The 25715-nt window shown below is 45.6% G+C and overlaps 1 protein-coding gene across 2 annotated transcripts in view; it reads left to right on the top strand.

Moving 5' to 3' along the window:
• EYA2 (EYA transcriptional coactivator and phosphatase 2) overlaps positions 1-25715 on the top strand; it is a 267436-nt gene that overhangs the window by 148568 nt on the left and 93153 nt on the right. For both annotated transcript variants that reach the window (XM_045804754.2, XM_045804755.2), the window contains 2 exons: positions 13463-13530; positions 15378-15555. In XM_045804754.2, coding sequence (XP_045660710.1) covers positions 13463-13530; positions 15378-15555 — 246 coding nt within the window. The remainder of the gene's footprint in view (positions 1-13462; positions 13531-15377; positions 15556-25715) is intronic.

Here is a 25715-nt window from a genome sequence, read left to right as displayed (position 1 = left end):
CTGGAAGGAGGCAAAGCGGGGGTGGCAGCACTGATTTGCTGGGGCTGCTGTAACAGAAGCACCACAGACTGGGTGGGTGAAAACGACAGGAATGTATTCTCTTACGGTTCTGTAAGTCTGAAGTCCACACTCCAGGTAGCACCAGGCTTGCTTCTTTCTAGAAGCTCAGAGGGGGAATCTGTTCTTTGCCTCTCTCCCAGCTCCCGGTGGTGGCCCGCAGTCCTGGGCTTGGAGGCCCCTCACTGCCTCCATCTTTACCTGGCATTCTTCCCTCTGTGTCTGCGTCCAAACTTTGCTGTTTGTATGAGGACACCAGTCCCTGGATGAGCCCCCCCAATCCAATATGACCTCATCTTAACTTGATGCCATCTGCAAAGACCCTATTTCCAGATAAGTCACATTCATAGGTGCTGGGGCGAGGCACCTATGATATTTTTTGTGGGGGGACACAAATCAACCCATACAGGGCCAAAAGATGGGACTCAGTGAGGTCAGAGAAGAGGCAGGTCACAGCAGGCCTGTGGACCCCTGAAGGAAAGCCAAGGACGCTGTGACTGATACGGAAAAGAGCTCTGGGAGGCTATGAGGATAGCGGATTACGCCAGGGTCGGGGCAGACGAAGGAAAATCAGTGAGGAAGCTAGGCGGTCCCCAGGCAAAGAAATGGTAGAGGTGTGGAGGCGGTGGAGGTGGAGAAATGGGGACAGACGTACAGAGTTTTTGGGGACCGTATGCACAGGAATCGGTGACGGTATTTAGATGGATGAGAGGAGGAGGGGCACCAAGGATGATGATTCAGTCACCCACCTCTTCTTCCAGCGGACGTATTTTTGCACATCTGGGCAGTGAAAACTAGGCGTGTTACCTCTTTGGGGAGGAGGGCAGTCATGTCAATGCCGGGGGTTTTCATGGTGGCCAAGTGGCCGCAGCATCTTCAGCCTCTCACCATACGACACCTGGCAATGTCCTTTCATTCGGGTCTGCTTAGTTGAGATGCACACTCCTAAAGCAGTCTTCGTCATCAAGGGAATGTGATGTGCCGATTGATCCGGGCTGCATCACATACTCCATCCCTGCCGAATTTCCAGGGGGGTATAAGGTATGTCTAACCTCAGTGCCTCCTCTGGACACTAGGTCAGTGAAAATTTCTCTCCGTCATGTGTAACTTGTCTCAGAAGCCCTGATCTTTATGGGTTACCCTCCAGAGGAGATCCTTGGCAGTAAGAATAGTGCATGTGATCTTGGGATCCACTATGACCCTATGATCTGTTTCAGCCACATGAGCGAAGTCAGACAGTCGATCTTCCCTGTATTGTATCAGACCATGTCACTCCTCTGCTAAAAACTCTCCATGTGAGGCTTCACACAGCAGTCAGAAATGCCAGTGCCTTGCTGTGACCTCCCCGCAACCAAGCCCCGTGTGATTCAGCCCCTGGAGACCTCTCTGACCTCATGACATGTACCGCACCCCCAACTCTCCATTTCACGCACACTGGCCTTCTTTGCATTTCTCATACCTCGGGGCCTTTGCACTTGGCTGTTGCCCCCAATCTGAAATGCTCTTTCCCCGGATCTTCACTGTGGCTGGCTCCTTCTCGTCCATCTAGCTTCTGCTCGATTGCCACCTCCTCTAAGAAGCCCTCCAACTCTATTAATCTTCTGCATAACTGCCACGAACAAATAGCAACGTTTAGTCTGGAGTGTGCTCACACTTGCCACTTGCCTTTTCCCAGCTGGCACCTCATGTTGGCTCTCTTTCCAGCCCAGCACATGTGGATGCACACGTGGTCACTTCTCCGTGACAGCATTGTTGCCCTTCTTGGCCCTTCTCCCCATCTCGGCCCCAACATCATTCCTGCTCGTGGGGCAGAGATGCAGTGACAGGGCAGCCTCTCTGAAATGGCATTCTCAGGAATGCGGATTGTTTTATTGCCAGTTAAATATGCTTTACGCTACCTGTGAATGAGGCCATTGTGACATTTAGCAACTGATTTGATTAAACACAGATGTGGGCTGCACTCCACATGCAGCCAAGATGCAGGAGGACAGGCTCCGGGCGCATATTTGGATTTTTGTAAGGTGGCAGAATAGACTAGATGACTCAGTGCCAGCAAAGCAGATATGGATGCCTCCCTCCCTGCTGTATGGACCGTGCGTCCTTGTTGGTCTTAGAGTCAAAACTCAATCTGGATCTCCCTGAATCTTTCGTTTTCATCTGGAGTCTTCTGTTTGGCCCTATCCAAATTGTTGATGGGTTTCTTTTTTAACCTTCCTCAGATGTTTTTATTCCCACAAATATTTTTTAAAAATGGTGTATCAGTGGAATAGTAGCTATTTGTTGACATCTTGATGGTGATTATTAACACACAAAGAATAATAATCCCAGCTACCATTTACAGAAAATTTACTCTGTGTGGCTCTGCCTTTTATTTGCTATGTCTTACAGAATCCTCATGATAAACCAAATAAATAAACTGTTTAGTTCCATTTTGCAGATGGGGAAACTGAGGCTTAGCACTTTCAACCACTGCCCATGGTCACCAGGGCAAATAATTATGCATGGATTCTCTGTGGTCTTCCACCCCTTCCAGGCCCTACGATCCAAGAAGACTGGACCTAGCTCTTTCTCAAAATAGGAATCATAGCACATAGTAGGCAGTCAGCAAATACTTATTGAACAAATGAGTGAATGTCTGAATGAATACTGTAGGTCAAGGGCAGGGCCAGAGCTTGCCAGGTCAAGCCAGGGCTTTGCCTTCACCACATGGTATTCTGGGCAAAGAAGAGAAGCAGAGGCATCAACTTGGGGAGATCTGTGATTTGTCCCTTTCTGGACCCTGGGCCATGGATGGGGTACTTGACTGGGTGGGGCTCACTTCTCTCTACCTACTCGTGGCTTTTCCGTTCTACGCGTTATGTGCAGATTACTTTTTATATCAGCCCCCCGGTTACACACCCAGGTCTTTTCACTTGCTCTTCTCGTGTGTTTTTGGCAATTTTATTTTAAATCCTGGCATCAGTAAGACTTCATTATGATGAACGAGTACTTGTTCACTGTGGACCCGGGACAGTAGGTCTCTTGGCTGTGGGGAAAGAAATCATAATGTGGATTCCAGAGCACGTAACGTCGATGAGGGGCTGCTTTCCACTGCTTTCTTTGCGCTGCGGGGGGTGACATGTCAAGGCTGTGGTGACGGAGACATCGGGTTGGCTGGAGAACCGAGGCAGGCAGTGACCTGTGCTGTTTCCCACAGCTGCGGGGAAGGCAGGGCTGCACGCTGGCTGGGCGCTGGGACTTTGGGGTCAGGCCGACCCGGGCTTGAACCCTGCTCTGCTACTTCCTACTAGGACCGACTTCCTAGGGTTGTGGTCTAGATGAAGCAGGATACTGCTTGTACAATGACTGGCCCTGGGGAAGGAAGTGCTCAGTAAATGGAGGCCATTATTATTTTTTTTTTATTATTCGTCCAAGCGCTAATGCCAGTAACTAAGCGGTTTCCGGAGTCTTGGGTTCAGTTAAAGCCAAGCTTAGCCCAAAAAAAGGAGGAGAGGTTTTCATGGTGACTGTCGCCATCTCCTTGGAAAGCAGAGGGAACCCAGAAGGCAACAAGCCCAAGAAGGATGTGTAGAGTCACGGTAATCAGAGAAACGTGAAATAAAGACAACAAGGCGGATAGCATGTTAGTCCTGTTAGGATAGCCACACTTAGCAAGTGGGGTTAGCCAGCTGTTGGTGGAGATGCAGGGACGGGGAACCATCAGCACTGCCGGGGGGGACATGCACCTGCGGCCAGGAGCTCTCACCCGGCCCTTAGGGAGACTAGGTCTTAGGACTTGGGGACCCAGCTGTCCCACTCCTGGGGATAAATCCCAAGGAGACTCACACACAGGCCCAGATGGGGACGGTCCAGGGGTGTTTGTGGCAGCCATGCTGTGGTGGGCGGAGCTGGAGGTTTCCTGGGCGCTGTCCCTGAGGAGGGGCAGATCTCAAGAACGCACGCAACGGAGGGCTGAGTAGTTGGTAGGGCAACAGGTGAGAGGTGCCTCCCACAATGTGGACGGAGCCCAAGGACTTAAAGCTGGGCAAAAAGATGGAGAAACCATACGGCCAGTAATGAAACGGAACAAACAAGACGTACCCACAGCAACATACACGGGTCTTAAGAACTCCCTGATGAGTGAAAAAAACGCAAAGTCATAGGAAATGTAACACACAGAATTCCCCAAAATTATGTACCTGCCCACAAAGTGCCGGTGCCCTTTTGCAGGAGCGTGTAGAGACAATAGGATACGCCCCGGACATGCTAGAATTACTGCCTGTAAAGCGACAAGAAATGAAAGGAAACACATTTTTTAAGCAGAAAGGTCTTGGGTGCACTAGTGAGGAAAATGTGCCGTGAACTTGAATTCGCTCCACAGTTAGCACCCAGCCTTTTGCAGGATGACAAAAGAGGATGGGCTGATGTCCACAACTGTCCACGCCGGCTCCCTGACATTAGCAGAGACACAGTTCCAGGGACATAAAGAATCCTTCTGTGTCTTCTACAGAAGGTATAAACCTCAATCTGTAAGCTCGAGGGGGTAAAAAGTGGATCTGACTTTATTTTCAGCCTTTCAACAAGATTTCTGCTTTGAGCTACTGTTCCCCTAGGCCGGTGGGAAGTTCATCACAGTCTTTCAAGGCTTTCCCCAAATTCTCTGGAATTTTGGCCATGGTTCTGGCATCCTACCCCACGCCAGTGTGTTATAGTGTCAGGGGCTCATCGTCCTCCCTCACTGAGACCCAGGCTGCTGCTCGCTTGTCCACCGTCTCCGACCATGAGGCTCCTTCCGGTCTGGGGCTCTTCATTGCCCTGTCTTTGCCACACTGTGGGCACAGGAATGTTTTGTTCTTCTGTCTTCCTAGACCAGAGGTCACACACCGGAAACCCACAGGCCGCATTCCCTGAAATATGTTTTTGTTTGTTTTGTTGTGGTTTTTTTTTTTTTGTTCCAACTAATTTATATTTGTTGCCTACATATAAACATTGGGAAATTCATATATAAGCCCAGATTTTTCACTTCTTTGGAAAAATCAGAAGCCCTGGCTACATTAGATCATACTCCTAGGTGACAGAGGTCAGTTGGGAGTTGAGCCGTTGTATCAGTCAGGAATGCTTTGGGCCGCTAGTAACAAAAAGCCCAACGAATGTTGGTTTAGCTGTAATGACATTTATTGTGCATTTAGCAAGAAGTCTGACCCTAAGATTGGTTTGGCAGCTCATTTATCTCTTCAAGGACCAGGTTCTTTTTATCCTTCCACTACTTCAACCTCAGCTTGTGGGCCTTTTGCTTTTATGTTCAAAGCCTCATGTCCCAAGATGGCTGCTGTAACTCCAGGCATTACATCTTTACATAATCCGGGGAGGAGCTGGCAGGGGAGCAAAAGAAGTCTTTCCCAGAAGCCCCTTGGCTGGAACTAGATTACATAGCCATCCCAGAATTGCAAGGGAAACTGGGAAAGCAAGGAAAGAAGCTAGCAAGGAGAAAGGATCTGAGAATTCTTGTGGGGGCCAAACAGCATCTGCCACAAACTGCTGCCCCCTTAGGTAAAACTGTGCATCCCAGGGGCACCCCGCTGGCTCAGTCGATAGAGCATGCGACTCTTGATCTTGGGGTTTTAAGTTGGAACCCCGCATCAGGTGTAGAAATTACTTAAAAATAAAATCTTTAAGGGGCACCTGGGTGGCCCGGCTGTTGAGCATCTGACTTTAGCTTGGGGCGTGGTCTTGGGGTCCTGGAATCAAGCCCCATGTCAAGTCCTGCCTCTGGCTCTGAGCTCAGCTGGGAGTCTTGCTTGTCCCTCTGCCCCTCCCCATGTTTGTGCTCACTCTCTCACTCTTTCACTCTTGCTTTCAAATAAGTAAATAAAATCTTTTTAAAAAATAAAAATAAAATCTTTTTAAAAAACTGTGCATTCCAGTTTGCCACAATCCCCACCCCACCCCCATTGTTTCCCAACACTGACACTGTGTGTCAGCTATTTACCATCGTGGCTGCATCAGCTCCTTCCCTCACCTCCCTCTCCTGTTGGGCCTGGAAGTTTCTGAGGGCTTCCTGTCTCAGGCTCTGCACACACAGCCCCATCCCATGGAGGGGAGGCTTGCTACTTTTTCAGCACCTGTGTGTGGGTACAAAGAATCCCTCTGCTCAAGGACTCCCTGCTCCTTCTCTTTCTCTTTTTCTGCCCATCCCCTTGCCCTCCCTCTTGCCCTGCCCACTTTCTCTAGCCAGAAGAATTGCCCATATTCCCAAGAATCTTTCTTCCTTTGTATTTCTTGGGCATTTTGCCTATATCAATCTAATTCTTAGTTGGCCCACCAACTGGGGCCAATCCACAAACTCACCAGCCGGTGATAACGTAAGTTCAGAACTGAAAGTAAGAGAGAGAAACTTTCCCAGCGGTTAAAGACTAAATTCTGTCCCAGCCACCAAGCACCCAGTCCCAAGCTAATCTCAGCATAGGATGCAGGGCCACTGGGGAGTTGTGGTATCACGCGGTGAATTACATGCAGCCTGAGTTGCATGCTGGTTATGCAACCATATCTTTGTTAAACACTGGTCCTTCCCTGCAAGTTTGAGAAGCGTTAGCCTGCACCTCAAATCCTCCCAGACTCCAGGGCTTAAACTTTGGAACACAAGAGCTGGGATAACTCATTTCTGCTAATTCTTCTGCCCACCTGTGCATCCCGGCTCAGGACCCAGGACCCTGATGGGCCTGAGAGGAGAAGCCCCAGTTGCCCTGACATGCTAGCCTTCCTCCCCTCATCCCAGAATGGCTTGCCACCTCTCACTTGTGATTGTGTGGTGAGAAATAACAGGTGGAGGAAGGAGGGGTGAAACCGATCATCCACCTCGAAGCACCGTGAGAGCGTTTTCTCTGCGGGGAAGTTGGGGAGAAATGTCCAGAAAGTGCACACTTCTCAGCACGTTCCCTAGTATCTCTCCATTAAACATCTCCGTATCGATATGATTCCCAGTTGTCTCATCTGCCGTGAAAGAACCCTGCTGACACAGCTGGCACCATGTTCGCAGGGACTTCTCCAGAACTGGGGCGGGTGCCGCCGCCTTTGCACAGTTAGCTCCGTGGTGGGGCCGACAGGAGGGCTCAGCAGGGAGGGCCCAGCATCGTGGGCCAGTACCAGTGCAGGAAACATGTTCACTTCCCAGTTTACGTGGGATGCGTCCCCCAGGGGCCCTGGCCCTCCTGACAGCAGTAATAAAGGAGGATGGGTCTTTGCGCAGTGACAGTGGTTGAAAATGCCACCCTTACTGTACAGGGCCTCAGCGTGTGAGAGCTGCTTTGTGATCTCAGGAAGCAGCCCACCGTTGCCTGGGGGAGCCGCACCCAGCTTGTCTTCCTGCCCCCCGCCCCCGGTTTCCGAAGAGCCTTCTGCCGGGAGTCTCGCAGCCTGGTTAGATGAAGTCATGATACTTCCAACAAAGGGAAAGAAATAGCTGGGAAGGGATGGTGAGGTTGGTGCCGAAGAGGTAGAGACAGGCATGGTTCCCTGAGCTTGGGCACAAGGAATCCCAGAGATGCAGATATCACCTCTTCTCTCGGGGCGCAAGGAGTGTCCAGGAGTGTGGCAGAGGGAGGGGTCCTGACCTCTCTGGGCCTCCCCATACCCCTCCTTTGCAGTCGCCTGGGAGACTGGCTGTGGGACGGGGCTGGGAGGCAGTGGAAGCAGCAGCTTTGTTTTATGTTGAATGAAGATCAAATTCACATAACAGTGACCATTTAGAGCGCAGTTCGGGGGCATTTAGTGCCTTTACGGTGTTGTCCAACCACCACTTCTATCCAATTCCAAGATATTCTTATCACCCCAAAAGGAAACCCCATCACCCATGGAGCTGTCATTCCCAATTCGCCCCTGTGCCCAGCTCCCAGCAGCCACTAGTCTACTTCAGTCTCTGTGGATTGGTCTGTTCTGGACATCTCAGATACATGCAAATCAGACAGTATGTGGTCTTCGACGTCTAGCTTTTTCCACTTACGACGTCTCCGATGTCCATCCCCACTGTACCATGCGTCAGGACTCCATTCCTTTTTGTAGCTGAGTAATGTCCCATCGTATGCATTTACCACATTCCATTCATCAGCCGATGGACGTTGGGCACGGTCTGCCTTTTGGCTGTTGTGAATAGTGCTGCCAGGAACGTTTGTGTACAGGTTTTTGTCTGAACATCTGTTTTCAACTCTTTGGGGTGTGTACCCGGGAAGGGGATTGCTGGGTCATATGGTAATTCTGTGTGTCCCTTCGTGAGGCATCAGCAAACCCCCTTCCACCGCAGCTGCACATCCTACTCCCCTACCCACAGTGAGCAAGCTTTCCAGTTCCTCCACATCCTCGCTGACACTTGTTATATTCCATTTTGTGAGGGTTTTTTTGGTTTTTTATGGCTGACCTAGGAGACGTGTAAGAGTAAATGTCCACCAGCTCAGACGCTGTTGGGCAAGCCAGGGAACTTTCCAGCACCGAGTTTCTGTAAACTCCACAGCACTCTCTACCTTGGAGGGTGGACAGCTGCATTGAACAAGTCACTGTACGTAACAGCATGCAATACAGGGGGCATCTTTACTTGGCACTGAGGCCCACATCCAGGTGCCGGATCACCCAGGACTTCACATGTTCACTGTAGCGAAGGATCAGTGGTTTTTCCTTCATTTAGTGTGAAATACAGATTCAGCAGACAAGAGACATGCCTACGCACCATCTCCCGATTTCTGTACTCATCTCATCGATAACAGTTTGCAAGCAGGTTCCAGCCCACAGTCCACAGCTCAGCAGTGCTGTGCTGACCCATCACAGTATTTGGGTCTGGAATCATCTTAACTGTCCATGTATCTATCCACTTGATTGTGTTCTGTCTCCTCCATGCATATAAGCATCAACCCCTTACCACCATATCCACAACCGTGCCTGACACAGTGATCCATTTCACCAGGAAACGTATTTTGAATAAATGGATGAATATCCACTGGAAAATTGTTTTGCTGATATGGTGGTTCTGGCCTGCAAATGTAGCAGGGGTCCAAGCTCCTCATATCTTGATGCTCAGCCATGTGATCCAAGATGACCCTATTTCGCAGGGAAAGGGAGGCCGCACCCCCGCCCTGTAAGGGCATACTCAGGAAATTGCACACATTGATTTATTACCCTCCCCTTGACTAGAATTCATCACACAGCCACACCCTCCACAAGGAAAGCTGGGAAAAGTAGTGTTTATTCTAATCAGGCATGTGTCCAGCTTAAAAGCAGAGATTCTATTGACATAAGACAGAAGGGGTAAATGGATATTGGGGGACCCCTAGAAGGGGACTTACTACCATCAGCTTAAGAGAGGACGTTTTCCTCATCTTACCCTTGCCTTCCCCAGCCCTCTTGTGGGCACTCCACCAGCCAGATGGAGGCAAGAAGTTGGTGTTTATCATTCCAGCTCAAGGTGGTCCATTTGGAAAACCCTCCAGAGACCACATATTGGGGCACAAGACTTCTGCGGCCACGTGCCCACATCCTCCTGGGTCCTCTCAGGCATGGAATGGATGTCTCCCTGCGGGGGCTGTGGGACTGCCCTCCGCACACTGCAGTTTGCTCAGCTGTCCGTTCTTCAGATGTCCCTGGGTCACAAAATGAAAACAAACAAAAGGCTTGTTTGGGAGAAAGAATACCAAGGGACCAGACTGGCCTATTTGTTTTCAGACCTGCCCTAAGTTGTCATTCAGAAGGTTGACACAAAAGAAAAAAGAAATCAGAACAGAAAATACTGCAGCCCGGACTCTTCCTAGGGCAGGTGTGTTTCTAAGCTTTAACAGGTGGGGTCACCATGGTAACCATGACCCCAAAAATGATTTAGAATGGAATAGGCTGGCCTGGACCTTCTGTCGACCTTTCTGAACAGGCCATTGAGGACAGAATGGGATCTCAGCGTGCCACACTCTTGTGGACAAATTCTGTGGTTTCTGGTCCTTGGACAAGTCTCCATGTAATGGAGATCAGGAGGATGCCCAGGGGTGGCCATATTCCTGGTCCTTCCTCTCTTCACCTGGCTGGCTCCAACTCATCTTCAGAGATTAGTTTAGGTGTTACTTCTCCTGGGAAGCCTTCCCTGGCCCCACCTCTCCCCAGCAGGCATTACAGAACCCGTCCCAGTGCCCAGTGCATATTCCTTCTCACCCCTGGATATGGGTATAGTTTATTTTGTAGATTTGACTTTGGAGACATTGCAATACTTTATATAATTATAAAACACATTTGAAAACTCCTAAAATTTGATAGCAAACTTTTATAAACCTAACTGCATATTGAGTTGGTTGGCATAACCATACAGAAAGGAGACTTTATTTACCCATATTTTTACTTTTTTTCTCTCTTCTTTCTCCCTCCTCATGTTCCAACTGTCCTTTTTAAAATTTCCTGTTTCAAGAACTTCCTGTACCCATCTTTTCAGAGTATGTCTGTTGTGACAGACTTTCTTAGTTTTCCTTCATTTGTCAATTTATTTTTGGCAAAGATGCTAAGTAATTCAGTGAGGGAAAAGATAAACTTTTTATAGTGGTACTGGAACAACTAGATAGCCATATACAAAAGATTCATTTAGACCCTTACCTCACACCATACACACAAAATTAACTTATATTAGATCATAGAGCTAAAACTATAAAATTTCTGGAAGAAAACATAGTGAAAAATCTGACCTTGGGTTAAACAGTGAAAGCAAGATCCATAAGGAGGATATTGATTAAGAAAAAAAAAAAAAAGCTTCTGCTATTCAAAAGACACCATAAAGAAAATGAAAGGACAAGCTACAGACTTGGAGGTAATATTTGCACATCGTGTATCTGATAAAGGACTTGTGTCCAGGGTATATAAGGAACTCTTACAAAAATTTTAAGAGGACATATCTAACTTTTTTCTTAATGGGCAAAAGATTTGAATAGATCTTCATCTAAAAAGATCAGACATGAATGTCCAATAAGCACATGAAAAGATGCCCAGCGTGGTTAATCATTGGACAAACGCTACCTAAAACCATGATCCTGGGGTCCTGGGATCAAGTCCCACATCATCGGACTCCCTGCTCAGCAGGGAGCCTGCTTCTTCTGTCCCTCCCCCTGCTTGTGTTTGCTCTCTGTTTCTCTCTCTCTCTCTGACAAACGAATAAATAAAATCTTTCAAAAAAAAAAAAAACCTAAAACCACAAGGAAATACCACTGCCTACCTACTGGAATGGCTATGATCAAAAAGACGGAAAATATCAAGTGCTGAAGAAACTGGAAGTCTCATACCCTGCTAGTAGGTTTGTGAAATGGGATGGCCATTCGGAAGACACTTTGGCCATGTCTTTAAAAAGTAAAACATACTCTTGCCAAGTGATTCCACAGTCCTACTCCTTGGGACCTGCCCAAGGGGAATGAAGACATATATCCACACAAGAACTCGTATGCAAATGTTCAGAGCCTCTGTATCTGGAATAGCCCCAAATTGGATGTGGTACATCCGCACGCTCAGTACTAGTCCACAGTGAAAAGGAATGAACTGCTGACCCACATCACAGCACGGACGAGCCTCTGCAGCCTTAGGTGGAGGGAAGGAGGCCAGATGCAAGTACATATCGTCCAGTCCCATTTCTGTGACATTTCTAGAAAAGGCAAAACTCTAGACTCAGCAGTAGGTCAGCTGCCTGATGCTGGGGAGGAGGGCAAGGGTTGACAGCAGAGGGGCACAAGGGAACTTTGGGGTGATGGAAATGTTCTAAAACTGCATTGTGGTAATGGGTGCACAATTATACTGATTTACTTTAAAAATCATCCAGTTGACCCCAATGGAGGAATTTTCTAGTACATAAGTTATATCCCCCCAAAGAATAGTTTGTAAAGCAGCAGCAACAGCAGCATAGAGAGGCGTTGAAAACTCAAGTCAGACTGCCTGGTTCCAGCCCCAGCAGCTGTCACCCATTCTCTGTGATGCCTTGGGCACATCACTTAACTTTTCTGGGCCTCAGTTTGTCCAGGAAGAGCTCAGAATGGCAGCTGATACACACAAGTTCACCATTGCTATTCCTGTAGCCACCCTCTTCCCTCTCTGGGCTCCTGCCCCATTGGCCTTTCCTCCCTTTCTCTAACCTGCCAAGCAAATCCCTGCATTGGGATCTGTGCGCTCAGTGTTCATGAACACTCCTCCCCCAGGCTGTGTCCATCACTGGCACATCTCAGCTACAGTGTCACCTCAGAGAGGCCTTGCCTGACCACCCTGTCTGCAATGACACCCCATTCACCACTCATTCATTCAATAAATCGCGTTTTCTAGTAGTAATAGTAGAAGTATCATTTTTATTCCCATTTTATAGATGGGGCAACTGATGCTCAGAGGGCAAAAGTCCTTTTGTGCATTTATTCAGTTTACCACCATTCAGTTTATTCATTTTACTACCTTGCACCCCTTAGAATGGCTACTGTCAAGGAAAGAAAGGAAGGGAAGGAGGGAGAGAGGGAGGAAGGAAAGAAGAAAATGTTGACATGGACGTGGAGAATTTGAAACCCTGTGCACTGTTGGTGGGAGCGTAAAATGTCTATAGACAACAGTAGGTGTTTCCTCAAAAAATTAAAAATCAAATTATCATGTCCAATAATTGTGCTTCTGGATATCTACCCAAAAGAATTGAAAGCAGGGTTTCAGAGGCATTTGCACCCCCGTGTTCATAGCAGCAGTTTTCACGATAGCCAAAAAATGGAAGCAATCCAGGTGTCCACCGACGGATGAATGGCAAAGTGGTATATGGTACAGTGGAATGTTATTCCGGCATCTGCCACAACGTGGACGAACCTTGAAGACGTGATGCTAAATGAAATAGGCCAGTCACAAAAGCACAAATGCTACATGATTCCACGTAAATGCCATCCCTCGACTAGTCCCATTCATACAGAAGGTCGACTGGTGGGGGCCAGGGCCTGAGGGAGGGCAGGAATGGGGAGTTATTAATTAATGGGGACACAGTCTTAGTTCTGCGAGATGCAATGAGTTCTGGGCATGGATGGTGGTGAAGGTCGCACAGCAATGCGAAGGTACCAAATACTGCTCAGCTGTGTGCTTAGAAATAGTGAAAGCTGTAAGCTTTATGTCATGTACGCTTACCACAATTTCTTAAATAAATATTTTTAAACATAATTATTGAGAACCAGAATCTGTATGGCATGCGCCACCTCATTTACTGCTCACCACGATCCTTTGATGGTGGAGTTACTTATCTTTCTTCATTAATTGACAGAACTGAGGGTCAGAGAGATTTGGTAACTTGCCAAGGTCACAGGTTCCTTCCCAGGCTGTCAGCCCTCAAGGAGCCCACCTGTCTGCCACATCTTTCTCCTCCACGTCCCTCTTGACTGTAAGAAGTCTCATCTGTACCCATTCCTCCTTCCTGCAGGCACGGCGGGGATCTACCAAGGAGCAAATGGCCTGACCAACGCAGCCGGATTCGGAAGTGTGCACCAGGTAGACGTCACTCCTCACCACGCGTATTCGTTTTCCTTAAATAGTCTCCTTAAATCAGGGCACCCCAAGAGTCCACTCCCACCCACGACCCCCACCAGAAATGCAGTCTCTCATTCCCCAGGTTTAGAGACCACAGGAGTCAGATTGTGCAAAAAAAAGGCCGTTGGAAAGATACAGTGTAGAGACAGAGCAATTGGAATCACAAGTGGATTTCCAAGGTGACGTAGGCAATATTATGTATTACATCTTGAGCTGAGCCCGAGATGCCCAATGACTGCTGAATCTAGCACATATGAATGCAAATGCATGTGCTCGCTTGACCTTCTCAAGCATGAGAATCCATCCTCTTCACTTCTGCATGCCAGTGCCAAGTGCCCAGCACACAGTGGGGGCTTTATAAATGCTTGTTAAATCACACCAGGTCAACCCTGTAAAGACAAACACTGGCCAATAGTTTGTCTTTTTTCACTTAGTAAATTAAGAATGAGAGTGGGAAATCTGTCCTATTTGTGCATCTCTTCTATTAAGTCTAAAATTATTTCAAAACAAAAGGTTAACGTGCTTTCAGGCTAGCATTAAAACAAAACTACCACAGAGTAGGCAGGCTTTATGGAATATTTAACATTTGAATATGAGGAATGCACTATTTCTTCTCCAGTCAGCTCAAGAATCTAAATGATTTAAACCTTGGCAGATTGGGAGATGGTTGCTATATTTCTGTATTATTTCCGGTATACCATGTACATGGATAAAATACTCATAGGTACAACAGTCCTTTTTAAGGTGTGGTTCTTCACTCTGGGTGTCTGCCCGTTTCACCAAGAGGAGCTTGTCAAAAACAGATTCCCTAAATGCCACCCCCAGAAATTCCGATTCTGTAGGCCTGGGGTGGGGTCCAGAAAGCCGAACTTCCTGTGAGTTTTCACAGGGTTGAGAAGCATTCGTTTATGAAGATGGTGGGGCAGAATATTTGAAACAATGACTATTGTGTGAGAGCTGGAATATCTGGATTTTTTAAGCAAAAGGGGATTGGCATTCTTTGATTTAATCTCCAAGACTTCCTCCTAGAAGATCCTGCATCCTTAACGCTGTATAGGCACTGCTGTATTTGTACCCCTCGTGAACTTAAAATGTCACCTAGTTTCCTGGGTATGTGTGTATGTGGTCCTTATCGCACATTTATTGGTTCATTGATTTCTCTAGTATTTATTGAGTTCCCCTCTGTGCCTGACACTGTTCCAGGTGCTAGATATATAACAGTGATCAAAACGGACAGTGACACAGCCACACCCACATCCCTCAGGGTGCACCTGCTGACCTCCAGATTGCAGCCTCTGCATCCCTGGGCTCGAGGGTATTCCCTCAGGCCAGAGCACAGGGCAGGAGGGAAGTGCCAGGGAATGAAGACCGCTGAGAGCAGCTCTCAAACAAAGCCTGGCTGCAGTTGGTGGATGAACAGCCCAGCTCCCTTGCCCCTAGGACAGATCATGCTGAGAGTGTGTTTTATACCATCCCAGTGTTTCTCAGGGGAATTCCCTCCAGTCCCCACTTAGAAGCCCCCAGATTGGCTGCTTTTCCTTCTTTCCTCTGCTGTCTCACTTCCCCATCCCCCAACTGGTGTCTCTTCCACCTCCCAAATACTTGCACTTGCGTCCTTGTCCCGGGGTCTGCATCTGGGGCAAGGCCCTGCCCACATGGAGCTTTTGTTCTAGTAGGAAAGATGGAGACAAACACAGGAGACCCACCCCATGAGGCCCCTCGCCATTGTCAGCCTGTGACTGGGCCGATGGAAGGCCCACAGCCAGGCAGGCTTCCTCACTCGGCACCCTGTGTATTTCCCTTTCCAGGACTATCCTTCGTACCCCGGCTTCCCTCAGAGCCAGTATTCCCAGTATTACAGCTCGTCCTACAGCCCTCCTTACGTCCCGGCCAGCAGCATCTGCCCTTCTCCCCTCTCCACATCCACCTACGTCCTCCAGGAGGCATCTCACAGCGTCCCCAACCAGAGTGCTGAGTTGCTTGGAGGTAAGTACAGTCGCTGTCTCGTGGCTATTGGTGGCTGTGATCTGAGCTCTCATAGGAAGGATGGACTGTATATGGGTCCCAATTGTAATGACCTGGTCACCCAAGAGTTAATCCAGCCCTCGGGTATATTTTGTTGGCCTTTCTGTGTGTGTGTGTGTGTGTGTGTGTGTGTGTGTGTGTGTGTGTGTCTTTAATCGTACCCATGTTTAAAATTTTTACCTAAAAATTCTAATTTCTGCTTTCCCTTGAAAGTCTTCTCTTGAAAGCAAATCTGAACCTGGTCACTTAGGTCTGTCTTCCTAAGTGACGACACTTGGCTGGCTGAGTAATGTCTGCCCCGTTCAGACAGGGCACACACAATTCCACATCTGGCCAATGTACTTCAAGTTCAGTACCTGCCTGGCCCATGTGGGCAGTGGAGTTGGTAAGCCCTAGTCCTCAAAGAAGGAAACCAGTATTATTGCCCATCTGCGATGTGCCAAGCACATATCTGTGTGGTCTTCTCATTTCACATATTTATATATTGATTCAACAAATATTTATAAAGCACCTGCTGTTGTCCAGGCACTCGTTAGTTTAGGAAATAAAATATAGTGCAACATAGACTTGATTCTTGCAGACAGGAATCAAATGATCACATAAATACAGAATTACAAACTATGATAAGGAAGGTCACAATCCTCACAAAAACTGGTTTTCAGTTCCCCTCTCTTATCCAGATAAGAACAATGAAGATCAGAGTGATAAGTAACTTGCTAGCAATTGGTGGAATTGGGATTTGAACTCAGGCCTGTTGGGCTCCATAACCAGTGCTCCTGGATATTCAGTAACTACACATAGCTGAGATTATGTTATGTAAAACCCATTTGAGAACAGAAGGGCAGTGGCCATCAAACCTTGCTTCTCTCACGGAGAATTCTAGAATCTTTTTAAAAAATCCTCACACATGTATGTTTTCAATAGCACAACAGCTTCAGGAATCCCTTTTATTGGGGCGCCTGGGTGGCTCAGTCAGTTAAGCATCTGCCTTTGGCTCAGGTCATGATCTCAGGGTCCTGGGATCAAACCCCCCATCGGGCTCCCTGCTCAGTGGGGAGTCTGCTTCTCCTTCTCCCTCTGCCCCTCCCCCTGCTAGTGTGTGCTCACTCGCTCGCTCTCTCTCTCCCAAATAAATAAATAAAATCTTTTTTAAAAATCCCTTTTATTGGTCAGGACTTTCTGGCTTCAAAAGATAAAAGATACAACTCAAACTAGTTTAAGCAAAAAAAGGAATTTTTAAAGATTTATTTATTTTAGAGAGCACACACACAAGTGGGGGGAGATTCTCTTGAGAATCTCAAGCAGACTCCCCAGTGAGTGAAGAACTTGACACAGGGCTCAGTCTCACCACCCTGAGATCATGACCTGAGCAGAAACCCAAGAGTCAGACACTCAACCAACTGAGCCACCCAGGCGCCCCCCCAAAAAGAATTTTTAAATATATGTAACCAACATGTATAGGGATTCAAGGCTGAGTCCAGGGGTTCAAATGATAATTTTGGGCCTCAGTCTCTTTCTTCCTCTGGTTCTTCATTTTCTTGGGTTCATTTCACTCTCGAGCAGGCTCTCCCATTGTGGTGGAAAAGATGATCACCAGCTGCTTCAGGATTCAGTCCTGCTGCTTATCTACCCCTCAGAGAGAGTTCCTCCTTCCTCACAGCCCCTGCAGAGGTCCCAGACAACCCTTCTGTTGGCCCAGCTTAGGTCACATACCTGTCCTCACACCACTCTCTGTGGCAGTGGATGGAATTCTGGGATGGGACAGCAAACCTGGGTCTCATGCCCACAGCAGGAGCTAGAGTTGGATCACCGCCACCCAGACCACATGGGCTGCATGAGAGAGATGGGTTCCCAAAGAAACCCAAAGCACACTACCCAGGGGAAGACAGAAGATGAACTGGGTGGGCCAAAGTAACAGGATCCACAACCCATGGGACCCACCTAGATTAGGAGCAACATGTGGGAGAGTCCACGTCCTGATCCCTGGATGATGTACATCCCTGTGCAGCTAACTCTCCAGCCTACGGATTAATTCTTTCCTTCCATAGATCTGCTAGGCATACGTCTTCTCTTGTATGAGGTGATTTAGGCTTATTATCATTAAATGACATGACAGCAACTGTAAAGTAGATATCATTGCATTTAGTTCTCTTTTCTTTTCAGTGGGTTTTTCAGAACCCACTGATATTCTGGGGCTTGTAGACGTTAAATTAACATGACAGTGTATGGACATTCATTCAATAAGTACTGGTTGAGGTTAGAAAAAGAACAGTAGTTGAGACTTTTTTTTTCCTGGGGTTCTTGGTACAGCTGTTCCTTTTAGCCCTTATATTTTCCATCACTAGGGACAAGTTAACTATCCTTGGTTTGGTGACAAATGGAAACAACATGGCCGGGCATTTTTAAGTCAGTTTTTTTTTTTTAAGTAGGCTGCACGTCCAGAGTGGAGCCCAGTGCAGGGCTTGAACTCATGACCCTGAGATCAAGACTTGAGCTGAGAACAAGAGTCAGACACTTAACCGACTGAGCCACCCAGGTGCCCCTTTTAAGTCAATTTTTAAGGAAGTTCAGGGCTTGAGCACTGATTTTCGTCACTGTGATTTCATCACCGTATTTAATGAACGCATAGTACCTAGTTAACAACTTCCGAATTGCTTTCTTTGAAGGGCATGAAATTTAACAAACTTTTCTTTGTCATAGTAGTGAATTATCTTTGACCATCCTGGTTTTCAGAGTGTGGCCACTCCAGTTGGCTTCAGAGAGGAAATATAAGCAGGAAATCCTTAAGTAGATGCGACTATCTATGTATAATTCGGAACTGGATTCCAAAAACTTACTTCCCAAGAATTTGGGGTATGTGGGAAGGTTATCTTTGTTCCCCATCAAGAGCAAACATAAAGCTTCATTGTATCTCTTTGAAACTTTTCTTTATTGTTTCCCCCTGTTCTTCATTTATCCCTTGGTCTAAGGTTCAACAATAAGTGGTTGAGATGGTTTTTACTGTGTGTCTAACAAGCTCACATAAAATCTAATGACATAAATAGTTGTCAGCTGTAACTTAGGTCTCTTGCCTCTTTTCCCCAGTGTCTGTTATAAAGGAAGGGCATGTAAGCATGCATGTGTGCACATGCTCGCGTGCACACACACACACACACACACACACACACACACACAAGCACTCTCTTAAAATTTCCCATAAAAACTCCACTTTTGAAATTATCCAGGATCTCCTTGAGTGGTTGGTTCCAAATTCCAGAGCCTCAAGAGGTTTATATGTTACTGATAGATCACGCTCACTCTCTACATTGCCTGGATACAGTATCCTGACACTTTTCTCCACCCCAGCCCCCAGCTCAGCCTGCACTGGTACACATTAACAGTTATACAAAGTCCAAACAATTTACAGATGATTGCAGGGCAATTTGCTGAGGTAGAGGGCAAAATCTGAACATATAACGTTACTCAAGAGAAAAAAACAAATTAGTAGTGATTGCTTAAGGGCTCTTTTCTTTTCAAACTTTTCAATATGAGGCAGATTATCTAAAAAGACAATTGGACAGACATCGGAGCTCCTGAAGCTCAGGTCTTTGGATTCCAGGACTTATACCAGTGAGGCCCAACCCCTCCAGACTCCCCCTACCCCCAGTTCTGAGGCCTTCAGCCTCAGAATAAATTATACCATTGGCTTTCCTGGTTTTCCAGCTTGCAAACAGCAGACTGCGGGACTTCCTGACCTCTATAACTGCATGAATCAATTCCTGTAGTAAATCTCCTCTTATATATATATATATATTTACATGCATCCTATCAGTTCTGTTTCTTGGGAGAACCCTGACTAATACACCATGGGTCAAAGAGAAAAACCAAAAGAAGATTTAAAAGTATTTTGAACTTAATGAAAATGAAAGCACAATGTGTCAAAATTTGTAGGATGTCACTAAAGCAGTACATAAAGGGAAAACTTGTAGCACAAGTGCCTATGTTAGGAAAGAAGAGAAATTTCAAGCCAAACACCTCATCTTCCACCTTAAGAAATTAGAAAAAGAAGAGCAAATTACACTCAAAGTAAGAAGAAGAAAGGGAACAATAAAGACAAGAATGGAAATCAGTGAACTCTGAAAACAGAGAAACAAGAGAGAAAATCAGTGAAAACAAAAGCTGATTCTTTGAGAAGATAAAGAAAATTTATAAAACGCTAGATAGGCTGATACATAAAAAAGAGAGAAGACATAAATTACCAATAAAATGAGAGTGGTGACATCACTACAGACCCAACAGATATTAAAAGGACAATAATGCAATTTTATGAACAACATCATGCCAATAAATTCAACAACTTAGATGAAATGGACAAATTCTTTATAGGACAAAAACTTCCCAAACTCCCTCAAGAAGAAATAGATGACCTAAATAGATCTATATCTTTAACAGGCCTACATCTATTAAATAAATTGAATTTTTTGCTAGAAATCTTCCCACAAAGAAAGCACCAGGCCCTGATGGCCTCACTGATTAAGAGTACCAAACACTTAAATAAGAACTATCAATTCTACAAAAAATTTTAAGAAAATTGAAGAGGAAATTATACTTCCCAACTCATTCTATGAGGCCCACATGACCCCGATGCCAAAACTAGATAAAGACATTATAAGAAAAGGCAACTAGGTGCCTGGGTGGCTCAGTCATTTAGGCGTCTGCCTTCAGCCCAGATCATGATCCTGGAGTCCCGGGATCGAGCCCCGCATAAGGCTCCCTGCATAGCAGGGAGTCTTCTTCTCCCTCTGACTCTCCCCCATCTCGTGCTCCCTCTCTCTCCCAAATAAATAAAATCTAAAAAAAAAAAAAAAAAGTAAGGGAAAGGAAACTATAGACCAATATCCCCCATAAATGTAGATTAAACATTTCTAAACAGGGGCGCCTGGGTGGCACAGCGGTTAATCGTCTGCCTTCGGCTCAGGGCGTGATCCCGGCGTTCCGGGATCCTCCGCTATGAGCCTGCTTCTTCCTCTCCCACTCCCCCTGCTTGTGTTCCCTCTCTCGCTGGCTGTCTCTCTCTCTGTTGAATAAATAAATAAAATCTTTAAAAAAAAAATTTCTAAACAAAATGTTAGCAAATCAAGTCCAGCAATATATGAAAGAAGAATAATATATTATGACCAAGTGGGATTTGTCCCAAGAGTGCAAAGTTGATTTAAATTTTGAAAATCAATATAATTTGCCCATAAGTAATTAACTGGAAAGAAAAAAAGAGGTCACCTTAATAAATGCGGAGAAAGCATTTGACAAAATTTATCATCTGTTCCTGATAAAAATTCCAAATTAGGAATAGAAGGGAACTCTTTATTAGAAAAAGACATGCTATGGACTGAATGCTTGGATTCCCCTCCAGATTTATATGTTAAAGCCCTGTTACCCAAAGTGATGGTATTTGGAGGTGGAGTCTTTGGGAGGTTATTAGGTAATGAGGGTGAAGCCCTCATGAATGGGGTTAGTGCCATTATAAGAAGAGACACAAGAGAAATAATATATCTCTCTCTCTACCATGTGTGGATATAGCAAGAAGGTGTCCATCTGAAAACCAGGAAGAAGACTCTGACTAGGAGCAAAATGGGCCAGTGCCTTGATCTTGGACTTCCAGCCTCCAGAAATGTGGGAAATAAATCTTTGCTATTTAAGCCACCCAGTCTGTGATATTTTGGGGGAGTTCATATTTTTTTTATAATAATTTTTTATTATGTTAGTCACCATACAGTATATCCTTAGTTTTTGATGTAATGTTGTATGATTCATTATTTGCATATAACACCCAGTGCACCATGCAACATGTGCCCTCCTTAATACCCATCATTCTGTGATATTTTTATCATAGCAACCCAAGTTGACTAAAATAGGATAGCTGCAAAAAACCTACAACAACTCCCCAAGTTCAGAAGCAAGATAAAGATGTCTACTCTTACCAGTTCTATTCTCCATTGTACTGGAGATTCTAGCCAGTGCAATAAGACAAGTAAATTAAAGTCTCCATATTGGAAAAGAAGCAAAACTTCATAAAGGGAAAAGAAGTTAAATGATATGATCACCTATGTAGAAAATTAGAATTTATTTAAAAACTAAAACTAAAAACTGAATTTAGCAGTGTTGCAGAGTACTAGGTGAATATATGAAAATCAACTGTATTTCTATATAATAACAACAAGCAATAGGAAATAGGATATTTTTTAAAAAGATTTATTTATTTATTTCCGAGAAAGAGTACAAGGGGGAGGGGCAGAGAGACAGAGAAACTTAAGCAGACTCTGTGCTAAGCATGGACCTGGATGTGGACTTGATCTCAAGACCCTACGATCACGACCTGAGCGAAAACCAAGAGTTGGGCACTTAGAACTGACTATGCCACCCAGACGCCCAGAAATAAGATTTTTTTTTAAAGATTTTTAATTTATTTGACAGAGACAGCCAGCGAGAGAGGGAACACAAGCAGGGGGAGTGGAAGAGGAAGAAGCAGGCTCTTAGTAGAGGAGCCTGATGTGGGACTCAATCCCAGAACGCTGGGATCACGCCCTGAGCCGAAAGCAGACACTTAACCACTGCGCTACCCAGGCGCCCCAGAAATAAGATTGTTTTAAATGCCATTTACAGTACTATCAAAAAATATTGAATACTTTCATTTCAATGCTATTTCATTTCATTTCATATTCAGTGCTACTGAATAAATCTGCCAAAAGATGTGCAAGAGTTGTACACTTAAAACTACGAAGCACTACTGAAAGGAGTGAAGACTTTAGTAAACGGAAAGAGCTCACAGCTCAGAAGACTTAGTATTATTAAGGTGTCAGTTCTCCACAAATTGATCAATATATTTAACACAATCTCTGTCAATATCCCACAGTTGTATATAGAGATTGGCAAGCTGATTCTGAACTTCATTCTGAACAAAGGACCTGGGATAGCCTCAATAGCTCTGACACAGAAAAACAAAGTTGGAAGGCCAACACTACTTGATTTTAAGACTTACTCCAGAGGCACAGTCATCATGACAATATGGTGTTGGCATAAAGATAAACAAGTATATCAATGTACCAGAATAGAGAATGCAGAAATAAATGCATGTGTATATGGACAAGTAATTTTTGATAAAGTTTCAAGACAATTCAATGGAGAAAGGATAGTCTTTTCAACAAAAGATTCTGGAACAACTGGATATCTGTATTCATGAAAACTGTACTTCAGTCCATACCTCACATGACATAAAAGAGTTAACATAAAATAGATCATAGACCTAAAAATAAAACCACAAAACTTCTAAGGAAAACAGGAGTAAATCTTTGTGACTTTGGGCTAGGCAAAGAGTTCTCATATATGTCACCAAAAATATGATCCAAAAAGAAAATAAATTACATAAATCGGCTTCATGAAAATTTAAAACATTTGCTCTTTGAAAGACACTGTTAGGAGAATGAAAAGAGAAGCTACAGTCTGGGAAAAAAATAATTGCAAAGCATGTATCTGATAAAGTGTGTTGTATTCGAGTTCTCCAAAGAAAATAGTTTTTAAATAAATTCTATCTAATTTTCTACATAGGATAGAGAGAGAGAGATAAGAGATTTATTATAAGAAATGGTTCAGATCAGCAGGTCCCATGATCTGCCTTCTACAAGCCAGAGAACCAGCAAAGCCAGTAGAGCAATTCAATCTGAGTCAGAAGGCCTGAGTGTCAGGAGCTCCAACGTCTGAGGCAGGAAAAGGTGGACATCTCAGCTCAAGAGGAAAGATAATTTGGGGGCACCTGGGTGGCTTAGTCGTTAAGCATCTGCCTTTGGCTCAGGTCATGATCTCAGGGTCCTGGGATCGAGCCCCGCATCAGGCTTTCTGCTCAGCTGGAAGCCTGCTTCTCCCTCTCCCACTCCCCCTGCTTGTGTGCCCTCTCTCGATGTCTCTCTCTCTCTGTCAAATAAATAAAATCTTTAAAAAGAAGAAGAAGAAGAAAGATAATTTGCCCTTCCTCTGCTTTTTGTTCTATTTGGACCCTCAGCCAAATGGGTAATGCACCCCCCCCATCAGTCTACTGATTCAAATGCTAATCTCTTATGGAGACACCCTAGTAGACATACCTAGAAATAATGTTTTACCAGCCCATCACCTTGACACACAAGATTAACCATCACACACATGTAATATATAAGGAATTCTCAAAACCCAAGACTAAGAAAACAACTCGTAATGAAATGGGCAAAGTATTTGAGCAGACATTTTACCAAAGAAGACACAGGGATGGCAAAACAAAACAAACAAACAAACAAAAAAACACAACCCTAATTCAGATGCTGACCATTAGTCATTAGAGAAGTACAAATTAAATCCCCAATGTGTACCCCTTAGAATGGCTGTAATCATGAAGACTGGCCATACTGAAGGTTGGCAAGGATGTGGAGCAAACTAGAACTCTCTTACCCCGCCGGTGGTAGTGTGAAATGGTACAATCACTTTGGAAAACAATTTAGCAGTTTCTTAAAAAGTCAAACATAGACTCACCACATGACCTTGGAATCACACTGGTAAAAAGAAAGTTTACATGAATACCAAGGTTGATGTGTGAACGTTCGTAGCAAAACTAGAATCAACCCAAATGTCCACCCACAGGCGAGCAGGGGGGCGTGGTGTATCTGGACAGTAGAACAGTCCTCAGCAACACGAAGGAAGGAACCATCCCTACGCGTGGCAACATGGACAGACTCGCGAAACTATCGTTCTGGCTGAAAGAAGCCAGACGAAGAAAGAATATATACTGTGTGATTCCATTTATTTAAAACTCTAGAAAAAGCAAACTAATTTCTAGGGAGAGAAAGTGTATCGGTGGTCACCTGGGGAGTGGGGTGGGAGGAAGACATCACAAAGGGATTACAAGGAAGCCCTTGGAGGTGATGTAAAAATGAGGAGGGAGAAAGAAAAAGAGTAAAACGACCCCGAAGAAGGTTTATGTAAATTGCTTTAGCCTCTGTACCTCTGACTGTGAACTTTGAATCTTGACACTTCATTCTCAAGAATGTAAAAGGTTGGGAAACGGCCTGCTTTTTCGGGGGCAGGGAGGGGAATCTTTTTTTTTTTTTTTAATTTTATTTATTTGAGAGAGAGAGAGCAGAGTGAAAGAGAGATACAGCATGAGTGGGGATGGGGGTGGGGGCGGAGGGAAGGGCAGAGGGAGAGGGAGAAGCAGGCTCCCCACTGAGCAGGGAGCCTGATGGGGGGCTCAATCCCAGGACCCCAGGATCAGGACCTGAGTCGAAGGCAGACGTTTAACCAACTGAGCCACCCAGGTGCCCCGGGAGACTCTTAATATATTGGCTTCCCGCACACCTTATTTAAACATTTATTAGACGCCTGATGTATTCCCCTTTTCAATGTGTCCTGAAAACTTGGGGAGTTGGGAGATGGCCCCACAGTCCTGACAACTCAAAAGCAAACCTTTCCTTATTATGTCCTTAGTCTGCTAAGAAGTTTTAGAAATATTAAATAAACCAAGTTAAGTCCCTTGGGTTTTGGAGGGAAATCATCCTTCCAGGGTAGTGGGGAAAAAATCAGTCCATTGCCAAGTAGTTTTAGACAAAAGCATTTTCCTCCTAATGATCCAAGAACTGGTGATTATGGAAGGAGAGATGAAGTCCTCAGGATACATTTGGGAACTAAAACCAGCAGCCGTAAAATGAGAGAGCGGGATGGGGTGCCCTCCACGGTTCCCTGCCTGTGTATGCTTCTGTCACTCCAACGATGGGGGCTGGCCCAGACTTAGTGTCCAGGATAACACAGACACGTCATCCTACTTCATCAGTTCAGTAAAGACGATAAACTCTGATAAAAAGTCAGGTATTTCAATCTTCTGTGCTTAAAAAACAGCACAGTGCGGATTCTGGCTTTGGGACCTGGGTCCTAAGAGGGTGCTGCTCACTCATGCGGGGGGGGGGGGGTGTCATCAGACCCCCCATCATGCCTGAGGGCATGCACATGGCAGCCTCTCTGTGCCTCCTAGAAGCACCAGCTCAGTGGAAGCCGCAGGTGGCTGCCTTCTGCTCTGCACCTTCTCGCTGACCCTGCACATACAGGTCAAGCCAGAGCTCAGTTCAGAT

This window comes from Ursus americanus, chromosome 22, assembly GCF_024610735.1.
Source record: "Ursus americanus isolate L20-20 chromosome 22, mUrsAme1.1.p, whole genome shotgun sequence".
NCBI classification, from domain to species: Eukaryota; Metazoa; Chordata; class Mammalia; order Carnivora; family Ursidae; genus Ursus; species Ursus americanus.
Note: the sequence above shows the minus strand (reverse complement) of the source record. Positions and strands in the feature narration are given on the sequence as shown.